The sequence below is a fragment of the Marmota monax genome, unplaced genomic scaffold (assembly GCF_021218885.2).
Source record: "Marmota monax isolate L192 unplaced genomic scaffold, Marmota_monax_Labrador192_F-V1.1 WCK01_AAM20220418_F8-fsc00054, whole genome shotgun sequence".
In the NCBI taxonomy this organism is placed as follows: domain Eukaryota; kingdom Metazoa; phylum Chordata; class Mammalia; order Rodentia; family Sciuridae; genus Marmota; species Marmota monax.
Window position 1 is genome coordinate 10497262 of NW_026692145.1, and position 26474 is coordinate 10523735.

The 26474-nt window shown below is 36.2% G+C and overlaps 1 protein-coding gene across 1 annotated transcript; it reads right to left on the reverse strand.

Annotated features, from left to right (window-relative positions):
- Window positions 1-14817: 14817 nt before the first annotated feature.
- On the reverse strand, window positions 14818-15120 carry LOC124108990 (ribosomal protein eL22-like). Its single transcript, XM_046467501.1, has one exon. It carries the CDS (start codon window positions 15118-15120, stop codon window positions 14818-14820), a length of 303 nt encoding a protein of 100 aa, XP_046323457.1.
- Window positions 15121-26474: the final 11354 nt, after the last annotated feature.

A 26474-nucleotide genomic window follows, 5' to 3' on the forward strand; every position in this document is an offset into this window, starting at 1 on the left:
AAGACCCAAAACTCTACCAGAAAACTTATAGAACTCATAAATGAATTTAGCAAAGTAGCAGGATATAAAATTAACATCCAGAAATCAATTGAGTTTCTACACTCCAATAATGAATCAGCTAAAAGAGAAATTAGAAAAAAAACATCTCATTCACAATAGCCTAAAAAAAAAAAAAAAACACCTTGGGAATCAATCTAACAAAAGAGGTGAAAGACCTTAGAAGATGGAAAGATCAGGCTAGGGTTGCAGTTAAGTGGTAGAGTGGTTGCCTATCACATGTGAAGCATTGGGTTCAATCCTCAGTGCCACATAAAAATAAATACATAAAATAAAGGTATTCTGTCCATCTACAAGAAGGAGAACAAGATGGAGGAGGAGAAGAAGGAGGAGGAGAATGAAGAGGAGGAGGAGAAGAAGGAGGAGAACAAGATGGAGGAGGAGAAGAAGCAGGAGGAGAATGAAGAGGAGGAGGAGAAGAAGAAGAAGAATGGGCTGGGGCTGTAGCTCAGTGGTGGAGCACTTGCCTAGCATGTCTGAGGCACTGGGTTCAATTCTCAGCACCACATATAAATGATCTTGTACATTGCTGGTGGGACTGCAAACTGGTGCGGCCAATCTGGAAAACAGTATGGAGACTCCTGGGAAAGCTGGGAATGGAACCACCATTTGACCCAGCTATTGCCCTTCTTGGACTTTTCCCTGAAGACCTTAAAAGAGCGTACTACAGGGATACTGCTACATCGATGTTCATAGCAGCACAATTCACAATTGCTAGACTGTGGAACCAACCCAGATGCCCTTCAATAGATGAATGGATAAAAAAAATGTGGCATTTATACACCATGGAGTATTACACAGCACTAAAAAATGACAAAATCATAGAATTTGCAGGGAAATGGATGGCACTAGAGCAGATTATGCTTAGTGAAGCTAGCCAATCCCTAAAAAACAAATACCAAATGTCTTCTTTGATATAATGAGAGCAACTAAGAACAGAGCAGGGAGGAAGAGCAGGAAGAAAAGATTAACATTAAACAGATACATGAGGTGGGATGGAAAGGGAGAGAAAAGGGAAATTGCATGGTAATGGAGGGAGACCCTCATTGTTATACAAAATTACATATAAGAGGTTGTGAGGGGAATGGGAAAATAAACAAGGAGAGATATGAATTACAGTGGATGGGGTAGAGAGAGAAGATGGGAGGGGAGGGAGGGGGGATGGTAGAGGATAGGAAAGGTAGCAGAATACAACAGTTACTAATAGGGCATTATGTAAAAATGTGGATGTGTAACCGATGTGATTCTGCAATCTGTATTTGGGGTAAAATTGGGAGTTCATAACCAACTTGAATCTAATGTATGAAATATGATATGTCAAGAGCTTTATAATGTTTTGAACAACCAATAAAAAAAATTAAAAAAAAAATAAAGAGTCTGGCCTGCAGTATAAAAAAAAAAGATCCATCAACAACTAAAAAAGTATTTACAAATTATTTAAAAAGAAGAAGGAGGAGGAGGAGGAGGAGGAAAAGAGGAGGAAGAGTAAGAGCAGGAGGAGGGAGGAGGAGGAAGAGGAGCAAAGACCATGTTCTTCGATAGGCAGAATTAATATTGCCAACATGGCCATACTACCAAATGCAATATATAGATTCAATGCAATTCCTATGAAAATTCCAATGATGTTCTCCATAGAAATAGAATTCTTTGGAACAATAAGATGTTCAGAATAGCCAAAGCAATCCTTAGTGGGAAAAGTGAAGCAGGAGGCATCACAATACCAGATCTTAAATTATCCTACAGAGCTACAGTAATAAAAACAGCATGATACTAGCATCAACACAGGCACGAAGACCAATGGAATAGAATAGAAGATACAGAGACAAACCCACATAAATATAGTTATCTCATACTAGACAAAGGTGCCAAAAACAATTATTGGAGAAAAGATAGCCTCTTTAACAAATGGTGCTATGAACACTAGATATTTGCATGTAGTGCAATGAAATTTAACACCCATCTCTCACCCTGCCTACACAAAACTCAACTCAAATACCTAGGAATTAGACCAGAAACCCTACACCTGCTAGAAGAAAATATTGGCCCAACACTCCAACATGTCAGCTCAACTGACTTCCTTAACAAGACCCATAAAGCACAAGAAGTAAAAAAAAAAAAAAAAAAAAAAAAAAAAATCAATAAATGGGAGTGTTAAGAGAAAGCCTACAAAATGGAAGACAATCTTTGTAACCTGCTCCTCAGATAGGTCATTAATAAACAGGTTATACATACAGCTCAAAAATTTAACACCCCAAAAAACCACACAACCCAATCAATAGATGGGCAAAGGAAATAAATATACATTTCTCAAAGAAGAAATATAAAAGGCCAACAAATATATGAAAAAATGTTTAACATCTCTAGCAATTAGAAAAATGCAAATTAAGACTACACTGAGATTTCATCTCACTCCAGTCAGAATGGCATTATCAAGAATATAAGCTGGGCATGGAGGCTCATGCCTGTAATCCCAATGGCTTGGGAGGCTGAGACAGGAGGATCTCAAGTTCAAAGCCAGCCTCAGCAAAAACTGAGGAGCTAAGCAACTCAGTGAGACCCTGTCTCTAAATAAAATATAAAATAGGGCTGGGGATGTAGCTCAGTGGTTGAGTGCCCCTGAGTTCAATCCCTGGTACCAAAAACAAAACAAAAAATAAACAACAACAACAAAACCAAAACCCAAAAAACAAAGTTGTGCTGCAATTGTGTACAATCAATGTTGTCAGATATATCTAATTAAAATAAGCATATATTTTTTTTTTAAAAAAGAATACAACTAACAACAAATGTTGGCAAGGATGTGGGGGAAAAGGTACACTCATACATTGCTGTTAGGACTGCAAATTGATGCAATCACTCTGGAAAGCAGTATGGAGATTCCTCAGAAAAGTTAGAATGGAACCACCATTTGACCCAGTTATCCCATTCCTCAGTTTATATCCAAAAGAGTTAAAATCAGCATATTAAGTGACACAGCCACATCAATGTTTATAGAAGCTCAGTACACACTAGTTAAGCTATGAAACCAACCTAGATGCCCTTCAAGGGAAGAATGGATAAAGAAAATGTTGTATATATACACAATGGAGTATTGCTTGGCCATCAAGAAGAAAGACTTTATGACATTTGCAAGTAAATGGATGGATCTGGGGACTATCATGCTAAGTGAAATAAGCTAATTCCATAAAACCAAAGGTCAAATGTTCTCTCTGATAGGTGGAAGCTCACCCACAATAAGGGGGGAAGAAGGGAAGAATAGATATTCAGTAGATTAGATAAAGGTGAATGAAGAGAAGGTTGGAGGGATGGGAAAAAGAAAGACAGTAGAATGAATATGAAACAATTTTCTTATGTATATATATTATATATATATATATATATATATATATAATATAATATATATATATATAAGAGAGACTGAAGCTGCACCATAATGAATCCTACCATTGTGTACATCCGTGACAATGGATTACTATATAATTGCATAAGCATGGGTATATTCCATGCTTATACAATTATATCAAAATGAATTCTATGTCATATATAACTAAAAAGAACCAACAAAATGCAATTTCAAAAAAATCAGCATACTACAGTGATTCAACTATATCAATGCTTACAGCAGCTCAATTCACAACAGATAAGCTATGGAGCCAACCTCAGTGCCCTTTGACAAATGAATGGATAAAGAAAATGTGATAAATGCACACATTGGAGTATTACTATTACTTAGTTACAAAGAAAAATAGTTTTATGGTATTTTCTGGTTAATGGATAGAACTGGAGACTATCATAAGTGAAATAAGCCAGACCCCAAAAGTCAAAGGTTGAATGTTATCTCTGATATGTGGAAGCTAATCCAAAACAAGGGGGTACATTAAAAATAATAGAAGTAAGATCAGAGGGGTAGAAAAAGGTGAATGAATATAAGGGAGGAGGGATGGGATAGGAAAAGTCAGTGGAATGAATCCGACCTAAATTTCCTATGTACATGTATGAATATACCATAGTGAATCTCACCATCATGTACATCCACAAGATACTAATTTAATTAAAAAGCTATAAGTAAATAGCAGAATGATCAGTAGAGTACAGGCAAGGGAACAGGGAGTGGGAGGAAAAGAGGGTAAGGAAAATACTAAGAACAAATTATATTCCATGCTTTTATAATTATTTCAGTATGTTCTATTTCTATGTATAACTAAAAATAACCAATAAAAAGAAATAAAATAGCATAATTTCATTTTGTAAACATCATTATATATTAATATATCTATGTTCATATATAATGTGTCTGCATATGTGTAAAATTTGAATGAGAAAGTTCTTGTTTTGAAATTTTGGCTAAAGTTCAAAGCTGAAGTGATAACTCTACCTTCTAAAGAATGGACCAAAGAACTGAAAGGCACACCCTTCAGCATGCAGTAAAATACAGAATTGTCTCTTCAATCATCATCCTTACTATCCTAAGAAATCCAAGTGAAGACAAGACCAGAAATATGAGGCAGGTTCATTGAAATACAAATCCAATGACATATGCAATTAATGACAGCCTAAGGTAGTAAGTGTGGTGGTTTTCCTATTCAGGTGTAGAGGATCCAATGAACCCCTCAAAACATGGGGTGGCTGCTGATCTGTAGAAATATGGATGCTGTGTCAGTTTGAGTTCTTTGGGGAGCAGATGCTAAGAGTGAGTTAGGAGTGTGAGATGCTTATTGAGTAGGTAATACCTGTTAAAGATAAAGGGGAAAAATATATTGAGCCAGAAAAACCCCAGACCATGATGTGGATTTGATACCCGTGAAATAAGGGAGGAGGTAACAGAATTGGGCAGAGAGAACCTGAAGATTATAATGTAGACATGACACCTGTGAAGGAAAAGGTGTTAGACACGTAAAACTGGGGAGAGAGAGAGAGAGAGAGAGAGAGAGAGAGAGAGAGAGAGAGAGAGAGACTGAAGCTGCAATAAATACCCAGTAAAGTTTCAGCCAACCCAATGGTGAGCTCCAGAGCAAAGATTGACTGACAAGGCACATGTTGGGCATAAAATGAATAGATTCTAGTACTAGTTCATGCTTAGGGATCCCTAGGTCCTGAAAATAATGCAGCTGGAGACTGTCAGCTACCTTCATTCTTTGTACCTAAACAGTCAATTATTTTTTGAGAGGAGATTCTAGCACTTCTCCTCTATTCTTGCCACATAGACCTACCTTGATAGTGTCACCAGAGTGGAAGGTGGTGGAAAAAAGTTTTGAGAACTTGGCATTTGTTCCGTGGAATTTGGGACCAGATGTAAAGAAAGAATATGGTTCCCAGTTCTCTCCTAGAGAATGTTGCAGATGGAAGTTCTTGCTAGAGTAGCTTATGAGTGAGGAAAGAAGCCAGAAGTGGGGTAGTTTATATGTCCATGGCTAGGCCTGGTGAGGATGTTTTAGTTTCCCAAGGGACAAGTAGTTGCCTAAGAATATAACTAGAATCCAGCTGTTGTTAAGTTACCTTGCTCAGGTGGACAGCCTGCTGAGGCAAGGGGCCACCAGTAGTAAGAGATCATGGGGTGTACTTTCAGGAAAAGGAACTGAAAGAGATTGAAAAAAATCAGCAAGAGAATCCATTGTGCACATTGTGCAGTATAGAGAATTTTAGGCAGTGTCTGTAGAATCCACATATGCATGACCCTCCAAGAGCAAGTATTTGGAATATCTACTATCCAGAGTGTATCAAGGACCAGCATCTACCAGCCAGGAAAGAGCTCCAAAACAAGGAAAAATGAGTAAAATACAAAAAAACAAAAACAAAACACTTGGCCTTTTTCCTCTAATGCCTCATCCCCACCTTACCCCAGAGGACCCAGAAACAGGTGTAAGAGAAAGGAGAGGGAAAAGCTGTGGAAGTGAGGTCTGAACTAGGAGTGGGGAAAGACACTGAATGGAATGGTTGGAGACAAAGCTGTTTTCTGTTTATACTCCACCAAGTTCAAAATCCTTAACAAATCAATTACATATCCATAGATAAAATATTCATTGGAAAAAGTCTGGAAAGATACACATCAAACTGTTATCCATAGCTACTGCTAAGGATTTAGAGTAACAAAAGGTGGGGCAGAATTTTTATTTATGTATTCATTTATTTATTTCATGGTGTGGGGGATTGAGCTCAGGGCCTTGTGCATGCTAGGCGAGCTCTGTACCACTGCCTACACTTGAGATCCCTCAGAATTTTTATTTTGTACTTAATATGTTTCTGTATGAGTTATGTTACATGGAGCATTAGTTTTTAAATAAACTAACAAAAGTAAGTTAGATGAAATGAGTTATTTAAATGAACTGACTGAAAATTATTTGATTGAAAATTGATTTTTGTACACTTTCAGGAAGTTCAATGAATCTCAAGTATGATAAACACAAAGAGGTCCATAAAATGCCATCTAAGAATGTTCAACTTTGCTGGGCATCGTGGCACATGACTGTGATCCCAGCTGCTTAGGAGACTGAGACAAAAGGATCACAAGTTTGAGGCCAGCCTAGGCAACTTAGTGAGACTCTGTCTCAAAAAATAAAAGAGAAGAGGGTATGTAGCTAAGTGATAGAATGCTGCTAGATTTAATCTCCAGTGCCACAAAAAAATGCCAAACTAAAACAACAAAACATTGAAGACAAAGAGAAAATCTTGAAAGCAGCAAGAAAAAAAAATGTCTCACTACTTACAAGGGAACTCCAATAAGATTAATAGCTGATTTCTTACCAGAAATATTAGAAGCCAAAAAGCAGTGAGATCACATAATCAAAATGCTAACAAAAAATTTTTTTATAGAGAATTTTTTTAATGTTTATTTTTTAGTTTTCGGCGGACACAACATCTTTGTATGTGGTGCTGAGCATCGAACCCAGGCCGCACGCATGCCAGGCGAGCGTGCTACCGCTTGAGCCACATCCCCAGCCCGCTAACAAAATTTTCAACCAAGAATCTTATATACAGCAAAGCTATCTTTAAAAAATGAAGGCAAAATAGAGACTTTCTCAAATAAACAAAAACAGAGAATTTGTTGCTAGCCTTACGAGAAATATTGAAGGAAATTCTTTAGGCTGAAGGCAAATGATCCCAGAAAGTAATTCAAATACACACACACACACACACACAGCAGTAAAAGTAATTATTCAATTATAATGACATTATAAATGTACAGCTGTTTTTTTCTTTTCTGAACTGTTTTAACAAGGAATTGTAGTGCTGGAGATGGAGCTTAGTGGTAGTGTTTGTCTAGCATGTGTGAGGCCTGGGGTTCGATTCCTAGCACCACACAAAAAAGACAAAAAAATTGTGTGTGTATGTGTGTGTGTGTGTGTGTGACACACTCACACACATATAATACACAGAGAAAAGAGAGGGAGAGAGAAAGAGTTGGGTCTATGACATACAGAACTGTCATGTATGTATATATATGAATAATATATTTGTCAGTTACAACACAAAGGAAGTGGGGGGAGCAAAGCTATATTGGGCTAAGGAAATAACTACAGAGGATAAAGTACTAATCATAAAAATGTACTGCTGATTTTGTAACATTAAGTGATATAATATGTATAACAACAATATCACACAAAGAGGGAAATGAAATAGAGACATACAGAGTAACATTTCTCTTTTTTTACACACATTAAAATAATTTTAATCTTAAATCCTGAGAATTATTAGACCTTAAACAAATAAGAACTTAAGCAAAATGCTGACCACATATAGCAGATTTTTTTTTCCAGAAATATTCAGCAACTACCAAATATATACTTACTCATCCAAAAAACCAAAAACTTGTCTGGCATTGTTTCCTCTTGTCTACTGTTATGTGAAAATAATAAAAAATTCACCAATATTAAGCAAAAGCATCTTTCACATTACAAAATTTTAACCAAATGTGAAATAATTGCTATATATTACATTATAATAATGTAATAATTATGGAGTAACAAGGTGAAAATATAACAATTATGTAATAGCATGTAACATGGATATTTTTACAAGTGGAAACAACACTCTTAAATCTTGTGAAGAAATAATAACAATACTGTGTTGACAGCTATATCAAACCTGCTTCACTTGTCTCCTTCCATCTTCCTCCCTGTGTTCCTGGAAGGAAGTTATCTTTCCATTGAAGAAAGGGAAATATTTCTCTCTGCATAGAATAAGAGAGGCTCTGAACACATTTTATTGGCTCCTGCCCTCTGGGCTTTGGGAGCATCAGGTGCACATTTCCTTGGTCAAAAACCAAAAATTGGAGCCCCATGCAGCCAGCTGTAGTTCATCTACTGAGTGGATGTTTCTGGACAGTGATCATTTTGCTATGGCCTTTCTAAAAACCGTGACATACTACAATTGTTTCCCAAAATATATTTACTCTTTTTCCCATAGTAATAGATTTTTAAAAACATTTTACACACTTTAAAACATTTCCCATCCTTCCTTGCAGCCAGGGGTGGCTATAACTAAGTTCTAAGCATGAGTAGAAGTGATGTGTCCAGTTTCCAGGTCTTGCTTTCTTGGCCCCATTCTCTTCTCACCAGCTGAGAGCTAGCAAAAGCATCATGCAGAAGTGAAACCACTTCTTGACATTGGCAGGCCAATCCTTCCAGATCAGAATTACATACTTGTGAACTACAAAGTGGGAGAGAATAAACTGCTTTTTTAAAGCCATTTTTGGAGGTGGCAGGAGTGTCTCTATATTAACAGCTACTTAGTCTATACTTTAATTCATTCCTATCATTCAGATCAGTTCATAGTACAGAATACAGCTATCTAAATCAGTAAATCACCCTGCAGGTGAGGGAATCATGCAATGTAAGGCTGGAATGAATTAGGATGGCATGTCTTTTGTTCATTTGTTTCCTCGCCATTATGTCAAGAGGGGGAATGCTTGTAAATCTCAGGTGGAGAAACTGCATATTCTGACATTTATTTTATTAGTTATTTTGTCAGCAATGAAGACACATGGAAAAGATGGATTCCTTTAAGAGGATAGATCCCAAATAGCCTTCTTAATACAGCCATGCACATTCACAACTGGCCCAGAAAACAGGGAACTGATGTGCCCAATCTCCCCCCTACAGCCTTACTAACTGTGTAGGGGATTGTGAGTGGAGTTTCCTTTGTATTTCTTTCTTTCTTCTTTTTTTTTATAAATGTGTTCTTTTTAAATAAACATGACAGTAGAATGTATTTTGACATATTATAGAGTATAACTTATTCTAATTAGGATCCCAGTTCTGTACAAGTATCATTTCTATATATCATTGCAACTAAGCTAGTATAAATTTGAAGTTGATATTGATAAATTAAATGTGTATGGTAAACCTTTGAATAATCATTAAAAAGCCCACAAAATAGAAAGGATGGATTTATTGTAAAGTTTTAGCATTGGATTTTCACTTATTGACTATTTCTATGTTATCATGAAATAATGTTAAACATTTTCTGTCCCTTTATTTGTCTGTTTTTCTTTAAATTTGTACAAGGGATTTCCTCAAAATTGACTAATACATGGAATACTAATACCTGAAACTAATCTTTGTCAAACTGTCCTTTGAATCAATATTTTAATTTTAATGAATTCTTTTTTCTTTGTGTTCTGTTGAACTGCTCCTGGAATGGGCTAATTTGTTGATGTGCTGAATAAGTAATAGATCAGGACCTATCCCCTGGTGTGTGAAGTGTGATATGTTTCATGGTACACAGAGAAGTGTGAGACTTGTCTTTAGGTATGCTGAAGAATGGGGTATACTTGTGCCATGTTCTGGATAAGACCTGGCTTTTGAGTCTCTGAGTAAATGGAATGGATGAAGACTCTGAGCTGATCAGGGGGCTGAGTGGTGATATTGGTATGGGTTCCTTCTTGAACACTGAATTTCTCATGGTGTGTTCAGTAATGGTAAGAGACATCAGTTCTGAGCAGTGACTGGGCTATCTTCTATTTCACTGAGTTTTGACATAAATTAAACCCTTATATGGTCTAGGGCTCCCCTGTTATACTGAATTGTGTGGCATATCTGAGTAGAGGCTGTCTCATGACATGCTAAGTAGTGTTATGGACATGGACTTTAGAATCATCAGGGGTGAATTGGTAGTGTCTGTTAAGGTCCTGCTTTTGGGAGAGTCTATATTGTGGCTACCTGAGAAAAGTTATTGCCACAGTTTTGTCTTGATATTGGGAGAATGCATGCCATTTTTTTTTTTAGTGGTGCTGGGGATGAAACTCAAGATCTTGCACATATTAGGCAAGCACTTTACCACTGAAACTTGTCCCCAACCGTAGACCTTCTTCTTGGTTAATGGTTTCTCATAGAGTGTAAAATGTTGGTTTGAATATAGGTCATGATTATATTAGAGATTAGCTCCTAGTAAACTAAATGATGGTACAATGATGGCCCTGGTTTAGACAAATGTTTTTGCTTGATATAGTGAAAGTTGACATGAATCTTATTATGGTGCTAAAAACAGATCCCCCATGTTCTTAGATAGGGAAAGTTAATATTGTCAAAATGGCCATACTACCAAAAGTATACAAATTTAGTGCAATTCCTGTTAAAGTTCCAATGATGTTCTCCATAGAAATAGAAAAAGCAGTCATGAAATTCATTTGGAAAAATAAGAGGCCCAGCATACCAAAGAGATCCTTAGCGAGAAAAGTGATATAGGAGGAATCACAATACTAGACCTTAAATTTCCTTGTGGTTTTTATAAGTACCTAAGAATGGTAGTGTCATTCCATGTCTTATTGTAGCCTTTTTACTGTATGATGAATGGTGGTATCAGTACAGGTCTAATACTAAATGCTGGTTGCCTGACATTATGGTTAAAATGTAGGCTCTGGATCAGACTGAATTTACCCACTACAGTGTAGACTAGAGATGAGTAGCCTGCCTTCTGGAATTCATACCAGTCCTTACCACTTATTCAGTGAATGCTTATGCCCTTACTCCTGGGCCTTTCTTCATACCTTCTTGACCCTTCTCTTTGAATTTGCCACCCTTGCTTCAAGGAATTTATCATTAAGATGTTGGTCATCTCTACAATGAAAACTATAGAACTCTAAAGGAAAAAAAATTGAAGAAGACCTCAGAAAATGGAAAGATCCTCCATGTTCTTAGATAGGGAAAATTTATATTGTCAAAATGGCCATACTACCAAAATTGCTGTACAGATTCAGTGCAATTCCTGTTAAAGTTTCAATGATGTTCTCCATAGAAATAGAAAAAGCAATCATGAAATTCATTTGGAAAAATAAGAGGCCCTGGGGCTGGAGTTGTGGCTCAGTGGTAGAGTGCTTGCCTAGCATGTGCAGGGCCCTCGGTTCGATCCTCAGCACCACATAAAAATAAGTAAATAAAATAAAGATATTAAAAATATATATTTATAAAAAAATAAGAGGCCCTGAATAGCCAAAGAGATCCTTAGCCAGAAAAGTGATATAGGAGACATCACAATACCAGAACTTAAATTATACTACAGAGCTATGGTAATAAAAATGACATGGTATTGGCACAAAACAGACATGAAGAACAATAGAACAGAATAGAAGATACAGAGGCATGCCCACATAAATTCAGTTATCTCATATTAGACAAAGGAGCCATAAATATACATTGGAGAAAAGATAGCCTATTTAACAAATGGTGCTGGGAAAACTGAAAAGTGATATGTAGTAGAATGAAACTAAATCCCTATCTCTCACCATGCACAAAACTCTACTCAAAGTAGATTTCCTTGAGGCCCATCATTGTCATCTACTTTGCTGGACTGAGTTGCTTTCAGCCACTATGATTGGAAGAGATTGCCACTTAGCCTCAGGAAAATGTGGTGCAAAGAGGTTTCCTCCCTGCATCTCAGCAAAGGCATAATGGCTCTTTTATAGAATTTACTTTTGACCCAGAAGAGCAAAAACTGGTTTATCACTGCTTAGGAGAACTTAATAATCTGACCTACTTGCTAAGAAGTCAAAATCATGAGCAGACAAAGGAAAATGACCATTAGGGAAATCTATTAATTATAAGTAGGATGACTAATTCACACAACTAGATAGGTGGCTTCTTTTGATGGGGAACTACAGGACAATTCAGAGAAAATTATTAAATGAATAAACAAGTTAATATTTGTAAAATGTTTCAGATAGAACTTGACATACTGTGTCATATACATGTTTATAAAATAATGAACTATTACAAAAAACAATGAGAGCTTTTAAAAGTGAGCAATTAGAGCAAAAAAAGACATTGTAGAACTAAAAAACATGATTTTAAAATTTAAAAATTTAATATTGTAATAATCTGAAAAAGAGGATGAGCACTAACTAAAAACCAAATTAGTAATCTTGAAGATAAAGTAGAAGAAATATCTTCAATAGATTTTGCAAAATATAAATAAGTAGAAATCCTGAGGGTTAAAAGACTTAAAGAACAGGTCCATAAGGTTTGTCATAAAAATAATAGGATTCCAGAAAGGCAAAGTGAACTTAAGAAAAGGAGGAAAATAAATAATAGAAGAAAATTTCCCTGAGTTTAAGAAAAATTTTGGTTTATAAATTGAAAGTGTTTACTGAGTCTCATGAATGATAATGATAGTGAAAAAAAGACCCATACCCAAACCTTTCCTTGTGAAAGCCTTGAATTCCAAGGATAAAGAGAAGATCTCACAAGTTTTAAACAGAACACATTCTGGTTTCTAGCAGGCTTTGGCCAGTAGGAGGCACTGGTGGAAGGCTGAAGGCAGGGGGCAGAGAGTAACCAAAGTATTTCTCCACCTTCCTCTCTGTCTTAACATCTCTGATAGTGGTTGCAGCTTCCACTGGGTAACCCTGATCCTTGGGCTCCAGTAACACCATTTACTTTGTTTGACCTTCCAGCCTAGGGATAGTAGTAACTTCCGACGATAGCTAGTCTCTAGGATGTCCCTTATTGTCCCGTTTGGTTTATCAGTTCTTCCATTATTTGTGTAATATATTCCCTGGAATATCACATTTGGTCTATTTTAAATACACAGAGATGTTTTGTATTTTGTTGGATTCTAATATACATATAAAAGGAAACAAATTAGGATTAGACTTCATCTACAACATGAGAGAAAAGAACTGTTAACTAAAAATCCTATAACCATCTGTGGTACGTGGCTTGTGAAATGGTTCCCAATGATCCCTACCTCCTGATGTTCACTTCTTTGTGTAAATCCTTCCTCTTGTGTGTATAGGACCAAGTGACTTGCTTGTAAAAAAATGTACTATGGCCAAATTAATGGGAAGCCACCTTCACAATTAGGTTACAAAAGACTAGTTTCTGTGTCTTGTTTTATGCTCTCTCTGGCTCTTCCTGTATGATTACTCTGATACAGCAGGCTGCCTGGCAAGGGACCAAGGCCCTTAGTCTAAAAGCCAGCAAGGAACTGAATTCTGCCAACAACAATGTAAGTGAGGTTGGGAGTGCATTCTGTCTTAGTTGAACCTTGAGATGAGACCAGAGCCCCAGTACACCTTGATTGCACTGTGAAACCCTGAGTAGACACTTTGGGTGCAATCTTATGAGACATTCTGAAGAAAAGACCCAGTTAGGCCATGCTCAGTTACCTAAAACACTGAAAGTGTGAGATCATGAATGTGTGTTAGTTACTTACATTGCTAAGTTTAATTAGGAAAAAGTGGAACTCAACATCAAAAGCATTAAATAAAGATCAAAGGAAGGGGCATAACTGCTTCAATACTCAATGAAGAGATGAATCATAAATTTTTATGTATTAAATTATTAGAGCACGTTTACATTTAATGCAAAAACTCTTACACAAGATTTGATATAAACAACCATCATAATGAAAGATTATAATATTCCTCATTTAGAATTTGAGGTATCAATTAGACAAAAAAATTTACAGAAGAGATGATTTGATTAATATAACCATCAAGTTCAATGTACTACCATATATATGTCTATACATATTTAAAATATAAATTATTTTCAAATTCCTATCAATTGTGTTCTTTTTCTTAGAGGAAAATTTCATAAATTTAAAGAATCAGAGAATTTTAGAGTTTGTGCTTTCTCATTATAAGCCAGTAAAATTAAAAATAATGAAAGATTGTCAAAATATTTTTACTACTTGGAAATTTAAGAGGAACATTCTCTTAAATACTCATAGATAAAAGAGAAAATGAAAACAGAAACTACAACATTTTTGGAAGTAACAAAGTGACTGCATTATCCCAAAACATGATTACCTGAGTCTCTCTCTCTCTCTCTCTCTCTCTCTCTCTCTCTCTCTCTCTCTCTCTCTCTCTCTCTCATTCTCTTGCTATATATTGAGATAGGGTCTTGCTAAGTCACTGGCCTTGAACTTGAAATCCTCCTGCCTCAGCATCCTGATTTATATTACAGTTGTGCATTACTGTGCCTGGCACTTAAGGTTTTTTGAGAACAATTTTTTTTTATTCACTGATAGTCCCTCTTTAGATGTTTCTTTTTCATGTACACTTCATTTGTTTTATTAAAAAGTAAAGCCCTGGGGCTGGGGATGTGGCTCAAGCGGTAGCGCGCTCGCCTGGCATGTGTGCGGCCCGGGTTCGATCCTCAGCACCACATACAAACAAAGATGTTATGTCCGCCGATAACTAAAAATAAATAAATATTAAAAATTAAAAAAAAAAAAAAAAGTAAAGCCCTTAAAAGGGAGCCCAGTTAGTCCTCAGACTCTGATCCATTTTCATCTTGACTAATCTGGAAATAATGAAGTTTGTTAAATTTTCTTGTCAGATGCAATCACATGAAGCCAACCACAAAGATTATTCTTCTTAAGGTATTTCTTGGTAAGATATTTCAAATACCTCTTAGAGAACTGTTTCTCAGAAACAACTGTGATTTTATAATTGAAGCGTTCAATGTGAACAACATTCCCAAGATTTCCAGTTTTCCCATTGACTTTAACCTTCTCCCACAGAAACTGTTCAAAATTTCCAAAATCAAAAATCCCATCTTCTATGGGATGAGTAAGGTCCAAATTAAACTTCCAGGTGGTTCTCTTGTCTTTCTGTGGTGCCATCTTGACAGCTGGCCGCATGATCAGAGCTAAGGTTTTCTTTAGAAGAAAATGCATAGCTTTAAATCAGAAATCACAAATGTGTTCAGGACCTATGTAGGTGATGCAGATATAGGCAGTGGCTAGATGTAAAACTTGGAAGATGCAGGGTCTGTGGGGAATTGGAAAGTAGTGACTGTCTTAAAATCATTTAAATCTAGCAGTTTGCAATGCCTTATTGTAGCATATGCTTTTGTTATATGAAAAGAAAACAATGAAAATATGTAAACTAAGTATTTTTTTAAAAAATCATCCAAAAGAAAATATAAACAGGGAGGCTGGGATTGTGGCTCAGCAGTAGAGCACTCGCCTAGCACGTGCGGGGCCCTGAGTTCGATCCTCAGCACCACATAAAAAAAAATAAATAAATAAAATAAAGATATTGTGTCCAACTACAACTAAAAAATAAATATTAAAAAAAAGAAAATATAGGGCTGGGGAGGTGGCTCAAGTGGTAATGTGCTCGCCTGGCATGGCGCTGGGTTCAATCCTCAGCACCACATAAAAATAAAGATGTTATATCCACCCCAAACTAAAAAATAAATATTAAAAAAAGAAAATATAAACAGGGAATTAATGAAAGATAGAACACAAAATTTCTGAATTAGAAACTTGTCACAGGTTGGGTTCTCTGGGAAACAGTGAATGGTTAAGATAAAAAAGATTTATAGAAGAGTAATATTTGTAGGGCTGGGGTTGTGGCTCAGTGGTAGAGCACTTGCCTAGCATATGCGAGGCCCTGGGTTCAATCCTCAGCACCACATAAAAATAAATAAGTAAAATAAAGGTATTGTGTCCAATTACAACTAAAAAATAAATATTTTTTTAAAGAGTAATATTTGTGAAAAACAAGAGAGGGGAGAGTTACAAGATTGCAATGCAGACCTGATAGTCTCTGGCAGCCTATCTGGAGCAAAGATTATCCATCAAAAGAGTTCTGCATTAAGCACAAAAAGGCTACATACCAGTGCCTCCCCTTGCTCCTTCATTAACCTTGGGCATCAAAAAACAAAGCAACTTATGGCACTAACGACTAACCACACTTCTTGCAACTGAACAGTGAGAACTGAGTGGCACCTCTCTGTGTCTGCCTCAAAAATAAAAAAAAAAAAAAAAAGGGCTGGGATGTGGCTCAAGTGGTATAGCGCGCTCGGGAAAACTAAAAAAATAAATATTAAAATTCTCTCTCTCTTTTAAAAAAAATTAAATTAAATTAAAAAAATTGTTAAAGCCAAACCCCCTAATCTACCTTTAAAATATAAATAAATTCAAGCCAGGTGTGGTGACTCATGTCTGTAATCCCAGGTATTTGGGAGGGAGGTGGGAGGGTTTTGAGTTTGAAGCCAGCTTGGGAAACTTAGTGAGATGCTGTTTAAAAAAAAAAAAAAAAAGTAAACTCAATCTATTAAAACTTCTACATTTTTTGTCAGTGTGCAATTTGCAAAATTGTTCTGCAAGTAGAATATATATGCATAAATGTTTAGCGTGAACATTTAGGATCTGTTAAATGATATATTATGCAAAAACAAGTAGCATTCAAAGGGCTGCCTGCCATGGTGGAAACTCGAAATCAAACTATTTCCTTCTAGTGCCCTAAACAAGATAGCCATTTTTAACGAATTGAAAATTTAAAAGGGCTACTCCTTCTATAAAATGAGGACATTCTGTTAGTTTGAGGTTTTTGTGTTTCCCAAAATCAGGGACAGTATTTCAGGAAGGACAGGGCTGGGCTGGGTTCATGGACAACGGATGAGGATACACAGTAGCATTCCTGAAGATCCAGAGCTTTAATGGTGGAAAAGTGCTCCAGCTGCTCTACTCACTGGGTATTCCTGCCTATTTCTACACTGGCATGACTGAACATAAATCAAAAAGGAAAAGCTCATAATCATTTCAATATTATGGAGTTCCATAATAGCATTTAGTAACAATATACATCACATATTTTATTATGGTATTTCTTCAAGTAATTGCAAAACTAGATGTGGTCCAATTGTTCTGTAGTACTCCTACATGCTTTATCTAGATAGCCAATGGATTTACAAATCTCTCCTGAGACACAGTAGAGTAATTCTTCAAAACATTTTGCCTCAATGACAAGAACAGAAGAAACTGCTGTGCATGTTTTTTGTTGTTTTTTGTTTTATTTTTGTTTGTTGTTTGTTGTGTTTTGGTACTGCAGGATTGAACCCAGGGACACTTACCCACTGAGCTACATATCCAGCTGTTCTTATTTTTATTTTGAGATAGGGTCTCACTAAATTGCTAAGGCTGGCTTTGGAGGTGGGATCCTCTTGCATTAGCCTCCCAGTCACTGGGGATACAGGCCTGAGCCACCACATCTGGATATTTGCAGTTCTTACTTGAAATGCATCTAATATGATAGGAATTGTGCTGGAAATATAAATATATACAAGATTTCAAGGTTTTAGAATAAAAAATGTAAAATACCTCATAATTTTAGATCAACTAATTATGACATTTTGTGTATATGTGTGGTACATATTGTGTGTGTGTGTGTGTTTTGCTTAACTTTTTAAAAAATGTGGCTACTAGAGCACTTAAAATTATACATGTTTGCCTGGCATGTGTGAGGCACTGGGTTCGATTTTCAACACCACATATAAATAAATAAAATAAAGGTCAATTGGCAACTAAAATATTTTTTAAAAAATTATACATGTAGGTTATGTTTATGGCTCACATCATATTTCTATTAACAGTCCTGCACTAAGTATTTCCTATAGAGTTTTCTAAATTATTCTTTTTTGATTCTCTCCGTTTTCCAGCTAGTACAGAAAAAAGGGTTTCCATCTTAATGACATGGTATGGTTTTAATAATGTATGTCCAATGTATATCAATACTGTTCATCTTCAGTTCTCCATAAATCCTTTGATTGATAAGAAGGTCACAGGGAAAGTGCCCATTGACAGGGAACACAGGCTGCAAGCACCAGTAACAAGAGCCACACACAGTAAGTATGTCCTGTATGGGAGTGTGATAATAGCTCTGGAGTCTTTTTGTTAACGGATCCTGTGAAAGCCACCTTTCTAGCTATGCATCCAGCTGAAGTCCTGAGGCTGTGTACCACTGTGTACTGCCTGATCTCTCGCTTGAACATCTGGTGCAAGAGCTTGAACCGAGCAGCAGCGGCTGCCGCGGCTGGAGCGGATCCAGGAGGGGCCAGGCACCGCAGATCCAGCAGGAGGCGGTGACAAAGGAGGTGGAGATGGCATCCGGGAAGGCGAGGCTGGAAGATGGAGCCCGCTGCGGCTTCCCAAGCCCGGAAAACCCTAGTTCCGGCCCGGCAGTTCTCGGCCTCTTGGAGTGGGCTGAACTCTCTGCCACGCCTTTCCTTCGCCTGAATGAACCCAAATCCGGGACTCCGTGTCAGCTAAGACGCAGTCCCGGGGCTGGACAATCCCCCATCCCCATAAACCTTGCCTTTTGTTTTTTTTAAGTTGTAGATTTACACAATACCTTTATTTTATTTTATTTATTTTTATGTGGTGCTGAGGATTGAACCCAGGGCCTTGCATGTGCCAGGTGAGCGCTCTGCCACAGAGCCATAACCCCAGCCCCCAAACCTATTTTTGAAGGGACCAATAAATAAACTCATAGCTAGCCCGACTAAGATAGGAGAGTTGAAAATGAGGAAGGGAGGGGAAAAGGAGAGAAAATATTAATAATGTGAAAATAGATTTAAAAAGCACAAATATTCATCAAATGACAAAAAGTGCAGATATATGATATCTAAAGAATTTTAAGAGACTATCCTGTGTAAAAAATGTGAATACGTATACAGAAGGAATGATTCTGTAGCAAACTATAAACTACCAAAGCTGACCCAAGTAGAAAAACCTGAAGAGAGCAATAACCCTAGAAAAGAATGGAAAAATCACCAGATCCACTTGGTTGTGCATCTAAGTTCAAGGTAATTTTTTTCCTTTGGTACTGGGGATGGAACACAGTGAGTGCTGAACCATATCCTCAGCCCACCCCACCCCCCCGAATTTTATGTTTTATTTTGAGACAGTCTCACTAAGTTGCTTAGGGCCTTGCTTAATTTCTGAGCCTGGCCTAGAACTCGTGGTCATCTTGCCTCAGTCTCTGGAGTTGATGGGATTAAAGGTGTGCCTGTGCCACAGCACCCAGCAGTTCAAGCCAGTGTTTCAAAAGCAAGTCATTTCAGTGCCATTTATTCCATACTAGCAAAGTATCTGTAGTGTAGAATAAGTTTAAAAAACTCTTATTATGGTGGACATATATTTTTGTAAAATTAAATAATAAGAAAATGTAAAGTGCCAGTTCATTTTTTCCAGTTTTTGAAATTTTAGAATTCTCAGACATTACATTTCATTAAATATAATAAGAACATATTTACATAGGAAAAAGGAAAATAATTGCAAAAGAATATATTATTCATTGATACTGTTTACTGTTTGGACTTATGTCAAATTGCCGTAAAATTTTCCAAACCTCTCAATTTTATATTTATTTCATGTGGATGATAACAAACACTTTAGAGGCTAGCACCAGTCCTCAGGCCATAGAAAAAAGATGAAAAGATCCCATGTTTATTTTGTAAGGCTAACATAGCCTTAAATATGACCGCATATAAAAACTAGATAGTATTTGCATATAGTATGCACATAGAAATTCCAAATAAAATATTAATATATTGAATCTAGCACTGTGGCAAAGATAAAACACCATGACCAATCGGGTTTATTTCAGAAATGCAAAAATGATTCAGTATAGGAAGTTTATGAGCATAATTTGAAATGAACCAATTAAAGCATAAAACTCACATCATATGTCAATAGAAACCTAAAAGGCATTTAAAAATTCAACATTCATTCCTAATAAACATTCAAAGTAAAATAGAGATTAAAAAGAAATAAGGTGGCCAGGTATGGTGCTACAAGTCTGTAATCCCAGCAATTCAGGAGACTGAGGCAGGAGGCTTGCAAGTTCAAAGCCAGCCTCAGCAACTTAGCGAGGACCTAAGCAACTTATTGTGACCCTGTCTCAAAAAATAATAATAATAATAAAAAGGCTAAGGATGTGGTTCAGTGCACTCCTGGGTCCAATCCCTGGTACAAAAAAAAAAAAGGAAAGAAAGAAAGAAATTGGCTGGAGATATAGCTCAATGATAGAACACTTGCCTAGCATTTGCATAGGCCCTGAGTTCAATCCCGTGTCCTCTAAAATAAATAAATGAATAAACTAAAAAGAAACTAGTAAGTATGACAAAAACACCTGTTTACCAAAACTTGACAGCAAACACTATAGTAAATCATGAAAATATAAAGCCATTTTCATTAAAATCAGGAATGGGAGAAGGATGCTATCACCACTATTATTCAACATTGTTTGGGATGGTCTAAATAATAAAACAAGAAAATGGAGTAGAGCATACGGTTAGTTGTTCCCCCAGATAAGTTCTCAACTTCTTCCTTAAACATAACAGCTTTAAAGCACATGCTGAAAGACTACATTTCCAGGTTTCTCCTAAAGCTAAGTGCAGCCATGTGACTGTGTTTACACCAGTGGGATATGCACAGAAGTGATGAGTCCATTGTTTCCCCTCAATTACTTTAAAAATTGCTTGTCCTAGATTCTTGTCCTATCCTGCTCCCTACAGGCTAGAATATGAGTACAACTGAACCCAGCTTAAACCATACACATGGGTATAAAACCCCAATAGATGGAAGAACAGTAAGAGGTAAAGTACATGGATCATTGAGTAACCTTGTGAAACAAGAGCATCCCATTAGTCTGACTAATTAGCCAGATGACTATGTAAGAAAGAACTACAATTTGATCCTATATGTATTCTCTCTCTCTCTGGTGTTTAGCTTTTACCAAAACTAATACAAAGAAATAAACATCATGAAAAAATTGAAAAATTATCCCATTTTTATTAAATTCTTAGAAAACTCAATGGATTCTATTTTAACAAAACTATCAGAATGAATACATTAAGTTTTTGGTAAGGTGGTTAGCTACATAATAAGCAAAACCAATAGAATTTCCTTATGTTACCAATAACCAGCTATGGCCATGGGAAAATATTCCAATCACAACATTGACAAAAATTTAAAATACCTCAGAATGAACGGAACAGAAGATGCATGGGATTTATACAAAGAACACTATAATTTCTTATTTGAGAACATAAAACAAAATCTGAACAAATTGAAAGACATAAAAAATTGGCCTTTCATTTCTTGTAGAAATAGAGAAAGCAATCATGAAATTCATATGGAAAAATAAAAGACCCAGAATAGCAAAAACAATGCTAAGCAGGAAGTGTGAATCAGGCGGTATAGTGATACCAGACTTCAAACTATACTACAGAGCAATAGTAACAAAAACAGCATGGTACTGGTACCAAAACAGGCGGGTGGACCAATGGTACAGAATAGAGGACACAGAAACCAATCCACAAAACTACAACTATCTTATATTTGATAAAGGGGCTAAAAGCATGCAATGGAGGAAGGATAGCATCTTCAACAAATGGTGCTGGGAAAACTGGAAACCCATATGCAACAAAATGAAACTGAATCCCTTTCTCTCGCCATGCACAAAAGTGAATTCAAAATGGATCAAGGAGCTTGATATCAAATCAGAGACACGCCGTCTGATAGAAGAAAAAGTTGGCTACGATCTACAGTTGGTGGGGTCGGGCTCCAAATTCCTCAATAGGACACCCATAGCACAAAAGTTAATAACTAGAATCAACAAATGGGACTTACTCAAACTAAAAAGTTTTTTCTCAGCAAAAGAAACAATAAGAGAGGTAAATAGGGAGCCTATATTGGGAACAAATCTTTACTCCTCACACTTCAGATAGAGCCCTAATATCCAGAGTATACAAAGAACTCCAAAAATTAGACAATAAGAGAACAAACAACCCAATCAACAAATGGGCCAAGGACCTGAACAGACACTTCTCAGAGGAGGACATACAATCAATCAACAAATACATGGAAAAATGCTCACCATCTCTAGCAGTCAGAGAAATGCAAATCAAAACCACCCTAAGATACCATCTCACTCCAGTAAGATTGGCAGCCATTAGGAAGTCAAACAACAACAAGTGCTGGCGAGGATGTGGGGAAAAAGGTACACTTGTACATTGCTGGTGGGACTGCAGATTGGTGCAGCCAATTTGGAAAGCAGTATGGAGATTTCTTGGAAAGCTGGGAATGGAGCCACCATTTGACCCAGCTATTCCCCTTCTTGGTCTATTCCCTAAAGACCTAAAAAGAGCATGCTACAGGGACACTGCTACACCGATGTTCATAGCAGCACAATTCACAATAGCAAGACTGTGGAACCAACCTAGATGCCCTTCAATAGACGAATGGATAAAAAAAAAAGTGGCATTTATACACAATGGAGTATTACTCTGCATTAAAAAATGACAAAATCATAGAATTTGCAGGGAAATGGATGGCATTAGAGCAGATTATGCTAAGTGAAGCTAGCCAATCCCTAAAAAACAAATGCCAAATGTCTTCTTTGATATAAGGAGAGTAACTAAGAACAGAGTAGGGAGGAAGAGCATGAGAAGAAGATTAACATTTAACAGGGATGAGAGGTGGGAGGGAAAGGGAGAGAGAAGGGAAATTGCTTGGAAATGGAAGGAGACCCTCAGGGTTATACAGTGGAGGAGGTAGAGAGAGAGGAGGGGAGGGGAGGGGAGAGGTGGGGAGGGGGGATGGTGGAGGATGGGAAAGGCAGCGGAGCACAACAGACACTAGTATGGCAATATGTAAATCAATGGATGTGTAACTGATGTGATTCTGCAATCTGTGTATGGGGTGAAGGTGGGAGTTCATAACCCACTTGAATCAAAGTGTGGAATATGATATGTCAAGAAATTTGTAATGTTTTGAACAACCAACAATAAAAAATTAAAAAAAAATTGGCCTTTCTCCAAATAACAAATATAATGAAATTCAAATAGGAATGTAAAAAAAATCCTATTGAATTAGAGAAATAATTTTATAATTATTATAAAAATCAAAATTTTATTTATTCTTTTGAATAAGTATAATATTCATATGGTTCAAGTTTAAAAATTACCAAGGATCATGTAGTGGCAAAGCTCTCTTCCACCCCTTCCTCCAGCCACCCAGTTATCTTCTATATATGTCACCAGTTTCTCAGAGATATTTGGATCATATTTTTACACAAGTAATATACACATTGCTCTGTATGTTGCTTTTTTTGTCTTAACGTAACTTTCAGATTCATAGAATGGACTTACTTCTTGTTTCTTCTATGTCCACATAGTATTTCATTTTATAGATGCACCACATTGTTAACAGGGTTTGTTTACCAGTCCCCTGTTAATGGTGGCTAGCCAATCTCTGTTATTACAAATAATATTCAATGAATAACATTGTATATACACTTTGTATATCCCTAAGTATATGGGTACAAGTTTTTAGGCATAGGATTTCTGGGTCAAATGGCATTCACATTTTAAATTTTTGATAGAGACTGTCAAATTGTTCTTTTAAGAGTTGTAACAGTCAGGCATGGTGGTGCATGCCTGTAATCCCATTGGCTTGCGAGGCTGAGGCAGGAGGATTGTGAGTTCAAAGCCAGCCTCAGCAAAAGAGAGGTACTAAGCAACTCAGTGAGACCCTGTCTCTAAATAAAATCAAAATAGGGCTGGGGAGGTGGTTCAGTGGTCAAGAGCCGCTGAGTTCAATCCCCAGCACCAAAAATAAATAAATAAATAAATAAATAAATAATTGTAACGGTTTCACTCCCACCAACAATGCACGGAAATGCCTGTTCCCCCCACTCTCATGTGTTATTGAACATGTGGTCTCATGTGAAATGAAAAGGGTATTTCAGTGTGGTATTATTTTGCACTTTTGTAATTATGAGGGAGTTTGAACATGTTTTCATAGGTTTAAGGGCCATTTGTATTTATGGTTTTGCAAACTGTATGATCATATTCTTTGTCTATTGTTCTACTAGGTTGTTTTTCATTTTCTTACTGATTATATGTCTTTATATGTTAAGGGAAACTTGGTCCTTGGTGATATTAATTGCAGATATATTTTACCAGACATTAAAAATATTATAAGATCACCATAATCAAAACAGCATTTTATTGGTACAAGAATAAAAAATAGGCCAGTGGAATAAAATTACCCAGAAATGAAGTGTAAATATGCACAACAAATTAATATATAACAAAAGCAGCACTTTAATTCATTGATTTGATAAATAGATGTTGGCATAGTTATCTATTCACATGAAAGAAAACAGAGCCAGGTTACCTCACACCCAGTTGCTTTTATTAACTAACATTGATATAGTGCGTTTGTCATAATTTGTTCACATTAATAAAGGAATATTGATGGGCTGGGATTGTGGCTCAGTGGTAGAGTGCTTGCCTAGCATGTGTGAGGCTCTGGGTTTGATCTTCAGCACCACATAAAAATAAATAAGTGAAATAAAGGTATTGTGTCCATCTGCAACTAAAAAAAATAAATAAAGGAATATTGACACATTTTCATACCTTTTAATTTGTATTTTTTTAATTAATATTTATTTCTTAGTTGTAGTTGGACACAATACCTTTATTTTATTTATTTATTTTTATGTGGTGCTGAGAATCAAACCCAGGGTCTCACACGTGCCAAGCGAGTGCTGGAACGCCAAGCCACAACCCCGGCCCTGTATTTTAATTTATAGTAAATTTTATTACTTTTCCACACTTTATTCAGATTATTAGTTTCCCTCTAATCTCCTTTAGAAAATATACCATTCAGGATAACACATTACAGTTAGTAGTATCTCCTTAGGTTTCTCTTAATTGTGACTTTCTCAGACTTTTTTTGATTTTGATGACCTTGACAGTTTTTTGTTTGTTTATGTTTTTAAATCAGAGTTAGATTAGTGTTTTGGATTTTTGGAAAGAAGACTCACAGGCAACATGCCATTTTGTCCCATATCAATGATTCCATCAACATAGGTTGGTATTATCCTTGAACACTTGTTTGAGGTAGTGTTTGTTGGATTTCTTCACTGTAAAGTTGCTCTTTTTTTAAAAAGGTGTTTTTCACACTTTATTCTTTGGAAGTGTGTCACAATGCACAGCTCACACTTAGGTAGAGGGTAGTTATGATCTACCTCCTTGAGGATAGAATATATACATAACTTATTTGACATTCTTTTTGCATAGGATATTTGTTTATTTTCTCCCATTTAATTATTTAAATTTTTAAAAATTTGTTCTTTCTTCTATAACAGTATAGATATTTGTCTTATAGTTTGGGTTATAATTTAATACATTCAGTTGGCTCCTACGCTCTTTGACATAGCTTCATTGTTGTGGTTTTAACATTTTTTGAGCATTTCCTTACTTGTAGGGCCCTACAAGATGTTCCAAGTTCATCTTCTATATTCCTGCCCCAGCTTGTAGAACCAGCCCTTTCTCCAAGGAGTCCTGGTACATTTTTATTAGAGAATGATGTTAGAAACCAAGATCTGGGCATTACATGTGCTCATTGAAGCAGGGATGTCATGCTTCTAGGACCTTTCAGCTGACAGCAAAGAGATATATGTTGTTATACTAACCAGAGTCTATACATGTATTTATAAATATTTCATATGTGACTATCTGTATCTCTTAAGCTAAACATGAGTTCATAGCTGATATCTTCAATTCTGTCCCATTACTATACAGATCTTTCTAGCTTTTCCCAACCTTGTTTGGATGAACAATTTTACCATAAAATGTTTTCTAAATATTAATAATATTTAGTAAATATTTATTGGAGTCTATGAGAACATATATTGGCTCAGGGAGAACTTTTGAAATAAGACATAACATTCAGAAGCCGTATAAAAGACATACTGGACTGAACAATGGTTAAAAACATTTATGCCTCTCTCCAAAACATAAATAAAATCAAATGACACATCACATAGTTTGGGAAAATATTTTCAATATATCTTCAATACATATACAAGTAGTATCTCTAATACTCAGACTTTCTGTAAAATAAAAGCTTAACTGAAAAGTAGGCCAGAGATATGAATGAACATTTTACAAAGAGGATATCTAAATGGCCAGCGACTGTAGGAAAGGGTAGACAAACTTCCTAGTTCCTTTCTAAAAATCAAGGAACATTGTGAAACTTTTCCCATTTATTTGATTCATTATTACTATTATAATAATTATTTTGAAGTTCTGGGGTTCCAATCCAGAGCCTCCATGCATGATAGGCAGATACTGTATCACTGGGCTACACCCCAGCCCCCATCCATATGATTC

Excerpts from the sequence above, each read along its gene's own strand:
- LOC124108990 (XM_046467501.1), bottom strand. The coding sequence starts at position 15,120 with ATGGCACCACAGAAAGACAAGAGAACCACCTGGAAGTTTAATTTGGAC.